This window comes from Piliocolobus tephrosceles, chromosome 21 (genome assembly GCF_002776525.5).
Source record: "Piliocolobus tephrosceles isolate RC106 chromosome 21, ASM277652v3, whole genome shotgun sequence".
Classification (NCBI taxonomy): Eukaryota; Metazoa; Chordata; class Mammalia; order Primates; family Cercopithecidae; genus Piliocolobus; species Piliocolobus tephrosceles.
The window spans coordinates 52,145,232-52,153,353 of NC_045454.1; the positions used below are offsets into that span (position 1 = coordinate 52,145,232).

The 8,122-nt window shown below is 55.4% G+C and overlaps 1 protein-coding gene across 1 annotated transcript; it reads right to left on the bottom strand.

The window, feature by feature from the left end:
• Positions 1 to 662: 662 nt before the first annotated feature.
• MISP (mitotic spindle positioning) lies at positions 663 to 7,063 on the bottom strand. Its single transcript, XM_023195483.1, has 4 exons — positions 5,284 to 7,063; positions 3,994 to 4,124; positions 2,386 to 2,424; positions 663 to 861 (listed from the first exon to the last, which is right to left on the bottom strand). The coding sequence occupies exons 1-4, from the start codon at positions 7,061 to 7,063 to the stop codon at positions 772 to 774; spliced, it is 2,040 nt and encodes a 679-aa protein (XP_023051251.1). The 3' UTR covers positions 663 to 771.
• Positions 7,064 to 8,122: the final 1,059 nt, after the last annotated feature.

Genomic DNA, 8,122 nt, shown 5'->3' on the forward strand with positions numbered 1-8,122 from the left:
GTGTTAGCCAGGATGGTCTCGATCTCCTGACTTCGTGATCCGCCCGTCTCGGCCTCCCAAAGTGCTGGGATTACAGGCTTGAGCCACTGCGCCTGGCTCCAGGTTTATTTCATGGCAGTGTGGGGATGTGGGACGAAGACCCCTCTCCGGCCCCTAAATTGGGCCTTTTTTTCTCCCAGGTGACGGGGACCATCCTCATGGGATCCCGTCGATGTCAGAGCTCTGTGCCCACCAGGTGTGGCTGGGTACACCAAGGTGAAGGGTTTGAGGGCTGCACAGGGGCCCCCAGCACTGGGAGTTTGGCCTCCTCCCTCAGACTGGATGGTTTCCCAGGGTTGGAAAGGGGCAGGTCTCCTCCCTCAGACCCGCAGCTGCTCAAGGTGCTGCGATCTGTGTGTCCCTCTTTGACTGGTCCCTCCGCCCTCAGACTAGCAGAAACAAATTATGCCTGAAAGTGGAGGAGTGAGTCTCCTTCTTTCTTAGACCCAGAGCATTTGGCACAGTCTTAGAAGCAGAAAGAATCGGCAGGGGTACCATTTCATCCCCAAAAGCATTAGACCCCAAAGACAGAAACATTTCTAAAGGAAGATAGACACAGAAACGAAAAACCCTCCAGTCCCAAATGCACCCGTGGCGGGATTGTTGGCAGATGAGCTGTGGTTCTTTGATCCTGGATCTAGGACCCATTTCCTAGCGTGGGGTTTGGCAATGGTCTTGGCAGTTCCCACAAGGGTCAGGGCAGGGCAGGGGGTGGGCGCCCCATCCCAAGGCTCAGTCATCCTCCTCACTGGCGTAGACGCGGGATTCCCAGCGCTCTGCCATGGCATTCTTGTGACGGGTCACCCGTATGGCTTCCAGGACCTGCAACAAGGAGGCATGAATTCCCCCGACCCAGGTCCTAGCCACACCCCCAAGTCATCTCCTCCAACTGCCAATTCATTAGAGAGGCCTAGAACAGGGGTAAAGTAGGATCCCCTCCTCTGTTTCAGACCCTCTACTCCTAGTAATATGACCAAAGAATATGCTAACTCATGCTGAGCTCCAGGGCAGGAAAAATGTCTGTATTTGGCTTTTGTTTTTTGTTTTTTTTGAGATGGAGTCTCGCTCTGTCGCCCAGGCTGGAGTGCGGTGGCGCGATCTCGGATCACTGCAAGCTCCGCCTCTGGGGTTCACGCCATTCTCCTGCCTCAGCCTCCCGAATAGCTGGGACTACAGGCGCCCGCCACCTTGCCCGGCTAATTTTTTGTATTTTTAGTAGAGACAGGGTTTCACAGTGTTAACCAGGATGGTCTCGATCTTCTGACCTCGTGATCTGTCCGCCTCGGCCTCCCAATGTGCTGAGATTATAGGCTTGAGCCACTGTGCCCGGCCAATGTATTTGGCATTTTGGATTCAGCTCAAAGAGGGGTCGGGCATGGTGGCTCATGCCTATAATCCCAGACATTTGGTGGGCGGAGGTGGGAGGATCCCTTGAATGCAGGAATTCGAGACCAGTCCGGGCAACCTAGTGAGACTCTGTCTGTACAAAAAAATTAAAAATAAACTATCTGGGTGTGGTGGCACATTCCTATGACCCTACTTGGGAGGCTGAGGTGGGAGGATTGCTTGAGCCCAGGAGGTCAAGGCTGCAGTGAGCTGGGATCACATCACAGCACTCCAGCATGGGTGACAGAGTGAGAGCCTGTCTCAAAATAAATAAATAAATAAAAATTTAAAAAAGTAAAGGAAAAGAAAAAGGAGGGTCACACACGTGTGCCATAAACCGACTGGGGGGTTCGGCTTGAACAGTTTCAGATGCATCTCTCCCGCAAAGAAAGTGTCTTTGGCCGGGCGCGGTGGCTCGCTACCGTAATCCCCGCACTTTGGGAGGTGGAGGCGGGAGAATCACCTGAGGTCAGGAGTTTAAGACCATCCTGGCCAACATGGTGAAACCCCGTCTCTGCTAAAAATACAAAAATTAGCTGGGTGTGGTGGCAGGTGCCTGTAGTCCCAGCTACTTGGCAGGCTGAGGCAGGAGAATTGCTTGAACCCAGGAGGCAGAGGTTGCAGTGAGCTGAGGTCACAGCACTGCAGTCCAGCCTCGACGACACAGCAAGACTCTGTCCCTCCACCCCCCCAAAAAATTGCCTTTGTTTGGAGTCTAACCTCACAAACCTTCACTACGTGGTGGAGAGGTGGCGTGTCAACCCTCTTCTCCTAATCCATGCCCATGGCAGACATCACAAGCAGATCACAGCAAAATCCACCTCGAGCAGACACTACCAATTGAGAAGACACCCAATACGATCCCCACACCTGGAGGAAGGGGCTCCCATTGACCTCTGCATGCAGGGTCACAGATGTGGGGGGAAAGACTTGAGTCTTCGTGCCCAGGAGCATACTCACCTCTGAGTTAATACCGTCCGAGGGGTCGATGCCAGCGTACTGCAGGAAAGGAACACAAGTCAGCCCCAGCCTTTCTGCCCTGCCCTGTGCAGAGTCCGCCCAGAGCTCCCGCACAGCCCTCTCTGTCACCATGTGGGGAAGGGTGGAAGGCATCCCCTGTCCTCAGTGTTCTCAACACGTGTCCCACGGTCACCCAGACTCACAGCCATCCCCCTCGCTCTTCCCCTCAGTGCAGCCTCTGTCCAACATTCATGATTTTATTTATTTATTTATTTATTTATTTATTTATTTATTTATTTATTTTGGGTCTGAGTCTTGCTCTGTCACCCAGCCTGGAGTGCAGTGGCACGATCTCGGCTCGCTGCAGCCTCCACCTCCTGGGTGGAGCCTCCCTAGTAGCCTCCCTTTAGCCAGGCGTGGTGGCGGGCGCCTGTAATCCCAGCTACATGGGAGGCTGAGGCAGGAGAGTCGCTTGAACCCAGGAGGCGGAGCTTGCAGTGAGCCGAGATCACACCACTGCCCTCCAGCCTGGGTGACAGAGCGAGACTCCATCTCAAAAAAAAAATAAACACAATCAATATTCCTCACGGCATGAAATATTCCTCATGTCATGAAAAGTGACGTGAGGAATATTTTCTTTTTTTTTTTGAGACAGAGTCTCACTGTCACCCAGGCTGGAGTGCAGTGGCACCATCTCGGCTCACCACAAGCTCCGCCTCTCAGGTTCACGCCATTCTCCTGCCTCAGCCTCCCTAGCAGCTGGGACTACAGGCGCCCACCACCATGCCTGGCTAATTTTTTTTTGTATTTTTAGTAGAGATGGAGTTTCACTGTGTTAGCCAGGATGGTCTTGATCTCCTGACCTCGTGATCCGCCCACCTCGGCCTCCCAAAGTGCTGGGATTACAGGTGTGAGCCACTGTGCCCAGCCTCTCTCTCTCTTTCTTAGAAGTAAATATCTGTGGCCAGGTGCAGCGGCTCACGCCTGTAATCCCAGCACCTTGGGAGGCTCAAGTGGGCAGGGCACTTGAGGTCAGGATTTCGAGACCAGCCTGGCTAACATGGTGAAACCACATCTCTAGTAAAAATACAAAAAAAATTAGCCAGGCGCGGTGGTGCATGCCTGTAATCCCAGCTACTCGGGAGACTGAGGCAGAAGAATCACTTCAACCTGGGAGGCAGAGGTTGCAGTAAGCCAAGATCATGCCACTGCACTCCAGCCTGGGTGACAGAGCGAGACTCCATCTCAAAATTTAAAAAAAAAAAAAAAAAGAAACTAATGCTGGTGATGATGACAAATTGCCACTGTCCTCTTCCTCCAAGCAGAGTTGGTCCTTTGGTCTTTGATCCTGGAGATGCCTTCCTGATGGGGATAAAGTCGCCAGCTTATATGGCCTCTCCAAGCAGAAACGCAGAGATAGGAGGGCACCCAGTTTATCATCTTTTACCTGACATCTGCAGGAGACTGAGGCATGGCCAGGGGTGGGGGCAGTAAGGGAGACAGTGCTTGAACCCAGGTCAGGCTTGAGTCCTGCTCGAACCTCCCGTGGCCCTAATAGGGGCTGTTTGATCTCAGCCTGGCCTCTGCAGAGATGGGTTCCAGACTCACCCATTGTTCCTTCCTTCTCTGCCCGGGAGAAGCACTGTCCACTGAATCTTCCGCCGTCCACGCCAGGCTTGAGTGCAGGTGGATGGGGCTGAAGAAGGGAGACTCAGACACGGAGTAACTGCCTGTGATGCCTGTGGCGGGCAGGGAGGGCAGAACACGAGAACATTTGTCAGACCTCTGCTCGGGAGACAGAGTTTCTAGCCAGCAGCTAAGGAGACAGGTGTATGGACAGACAGAACAGATGACTAGCTGGGAAACTGACAGATTGACCAAAGTAGCCAGTCAGGAGAAATTGGATGCACAGGGCCGGGCGCGGTGGCTCAAGCCTGTAATCCCCAGCACTTTGGGAGGCCGAGGCGGGCGGATCACAAGGTCAGGAGATCGAGACCATGGTGAAACCCCGTCTCTACTAAAAATACAAAAAATTAGCTGGGCACGGTTGTGGGCGCCTGTAGTCCCAGCTACTCGGGAGGCTGAGGCAGGAGAATGGCGGGAACCCGGGAGGCGGAGCTTGTAGTGAGCCGAGATCGCGCCACTGCACTCCAGCCAGGGAGACAGAGCGAGACTCCGTCTCAAAAAAAAAAAAAAAAAAAAAAAAGAAATTGGATGCATAGATGTGCTGACATGCAAGGTGAAAAACATTAAAAGTGACACAAGGAATATTTCATACTAACAAAAAGGTGCAATTGTCCAAGAGGATAAACATATATGAACAGGCCAGGTGTGGTGGTCCACGCTTGTAATCCCAGCACTTTGGCAGGCCAAGGCAGGGTGGATCGTCTGAGGTCAGGAGTTCGAGACCAGGCTGGCCAACATGGTGAAACCCCGTCTCTACTAAAAATACAAAAACTAGCTGGGCGTGGTGGCACATGCCTGTAATCCCAGCTACTAGGGAGGCTGAGGCAGAAGAATCACTTGAACCCGGGAGGTGGAGGTTGCAGCGAGCCAAGATCGCACCTCTGCACTCCAGCCTGGGAGACAGAGTGAGACTCCATCCCAAAACAAAACAAAGCAAACCACAAAACATATATGAACATTTATGCGCCTAACAACAAGGCATCCAAATCCATAAAGCAAAAGCCCTAAGGTAAAGTTGACACTTCTCTCCAAAATCTACATTTTTAATAGACAGACAGACAAACCAGCAGACTGAGGGGATGAACAGTCAGGAGGCGTTGTCTCCCCAACCCCAGCCCTTCCTGACAGCCTCAAACTCCACCTCCCCACCCTCCGCTGCTCCAGCCTCCACTGCCCTGAGCCAAGCAGCCAGTCCCTGGAGCCCCGTCTCACCAGATGCCTGGGAGGAGCTCCTGGAGTTCTGGTCAGAGTTCTCATCTGGCGTTGGGGAGAAGACCTCTGGGAAGAAGGCATTCCTCCGCTCCTCTGCCACCTCTCGCTCCCGGCGGAGGACACTCTCCCTCTCCCTTTCCAGCAGGTCAGATGACTGGGACTTTTGTAGCCTCAAGGCCGGGGCCCCGGCCACCTCCCAGCCCCAGCCATGGGGAACTTGGGCCTTCTGGGGCTCGTCCAGGGCCCTGAACTTCAGAGGACGCAGGCGGAAGTACTCCCACCTCACGACACCCCTGTTGGCTTGCAGGGATCCCCGAGGAGGCTTCGATGGCTCCTGCTTTCTGCTCAGGGGTTTTCCGGAGGATTCTGAGAGATGCCTCGGGGACATCGTGGCCTTTGGTGAAGTTGTAGCCTTGGCCTCCACTGTGGAGAGGCTGCTGGGCTTGCCGAATGCTCTGAAGGCCGAGAATTCTAGCTGGGGGTTCCCGGGGCTCAGGTAAGGCTGGTAGGCATCAGGTGGGATACGGTTTACCTTCCTCACTTCTGGAGCTGGGTCAGCCGCACGGGCATCTGGGGCCGGACCGAGGATGGAGTCCGAGCTGAGGGCTCTCTGGATTCCAGGCTGGGGATCCTCCGAGACCCAGTCGGGTGTGGACACCCGGCCCACCTGCAGGCCCTCCCGCCGGTGGTCTTCCTCGCGCTGTGTCTCCTGTACCATGTCCCGCTGCACGTAGAGGGACGGGCGCCCTCTCTCCCGCCGTGGGGTTGTCATCAGGCTCACCTTGGTCAGCAGTGGCCTGGCAGGGATTTCCACCAGCTCCTGGTGGTCGGATCCCCGCCGAAGCCCCCTCTGCTGTCGCAGGTCTGCCTCACGCTCCTGAGCCAGTCGGATCTCCCGCTCGATGGGCGTCTCCTTGGGGGTCTCCGGGGACTCCCCTGAGGCCAGGGAGCCAGGGTCATCCACAACTTGGACACTGGCCCAGGTGGGCACGGCACGAACCTTGTTCTCTTCCCTGACCACCCCCTTCACCTGGGGCTTGATGGGAACTACATGCCCGTTGGCCAAGTGGGGCTTGTCGAAGGCCTTGGGGGCCTGGCTGACCCCTGGGGATGTGCCTGCGGGGGCCCCCCTGGCCAGGGAGCTATGAGGGACCTCCTTGTTCGCCTGCTCCAGACTCAAGAACTGCTGTCTTGCTGCCAGGAAGTCAATCTGCTCCCTGTCAACTGTGTTCTCCTCCAGGGGCGTGGACCGAGGTCGGCCGGGGGTCCTGGGGTCTCCGTGGTCAGGGGCGCCCTGGAGCGTGGCCACGGTGCCACTCTTCCTGACTGCCTGGCCCTGGATGATGGCCCAGCGCTCCCGCTCCAGGTCGCATGGCCTCCTGGGGACGGTGTCCCCAGCATCCAGGTGGTACATCTTCATCTCCGCGTCCTCCTCGTCCTCGGGGTGGAGGGCCCATGTTGAGCGTCCCTGGTGGGCATCCCTGGCACCCAGGCGATAAATCTTCAGACCCTCATCTTCCCCGTCCTCCGAGTGGAGTCCCCGTGGGGACGGCTGGCCAGGGTAGGCATGCACGCTGTAGGACAGCCCCCGCCTCCACACAGCCTGCTGGGCCTTGTAGTGAGTGGACCGTGTCTGTGGCTCATCCTGGCCCCCGCCACTGGCCTCAGGGCCCGTGCACACCAAGTGGTATGTGTAGCTGGTGTCTCCATTCAGCACCAGGCCGGTGGCACGGTGTGTCTGCGGGATGCCCAGGATGGGGTATCTGGTCACGCGGTCCATCTCCTCCAGGGTCTTGGCCTCTACCTTCCTCTCGTGGGTTGGAGACCTCTGGGCTCACTGAGGGAGGAGAAGGAAATGATGGCCATCAATTCAGAGCACCTGGGGAGAGGAACCGTTTCCAGTCCCCCAAAGGGCAAAGTGTCCATCAAATGGCCTTTGTGATTGGTTTAGGGGTGGGTGACACAGTCCAGCCAGTCGCAGCAGCCCATTCTCTAACCTCTGTGATTGGCTCAGGGATGAGGAAGTAACCCAGCCTGGCCAATCAGAGCACCCTACCCTCTGGCCTCTGTGATTGGTTCAAGGATGGATAAATGACTCCTCCTGACCAATCAGAGCAGCCCACCCTCTGGCCTTTGTGATTGGTTCAAGGATGGATAAATGACTCCTCGTGACCAATCAGAGCAGCCCACCCTCTGGCCTCTGTGATTGGTTCCAAGATGGGTAAGTCACCCAGTCCAGCCAGTGAGTGCATTTCACCCTCTGGCCTCTGTAATTGGTTCAGAGATGAGCATGTGACCTAGTCTAGCCAATGACATGAGACCCTGGGACTTTACACTTAATGCGGAAGATGGGACCCTGTTCCCCTGGTCTTGTTAGGCTGATGGGATGAGACAGTGAATTGCTGGGGGCAGAAGTGCCCCCAACGGGTGCAGCTTGCTTGAGAGCAAGCCCAACACCAACAAAGCATCCTGAAGACTTTTAAGCTCCCTGATTCCGACTGTACCTGAATTTCTGAATGCCCCTGTTACTACACCAACAACCGACGTTATATGTACCTAACAGTTGCAGCCCAATAAAATCAGGGTGCCCTGCCAACCTTATCTCCCAGACACACACCCCTGCCATGTGGAGTCCAGCTCAGCCTTGAGTTTTTTTTTTTTTTTTTTTTTTTTTTGAGGAGGAGTCTCGGGCTGGAGTGCAGTGGTGCCATCCCAGCTCACTGCAACCTCCACCTTCTGGGTTCAAATGATTCTCCTGCCTCAGCCTCCCAAGTAGCTGGGACTAAAGGCGCCCGCCACCACACCTGGCTAATTTTTGTATTTTTAGTAGAGATGGGGT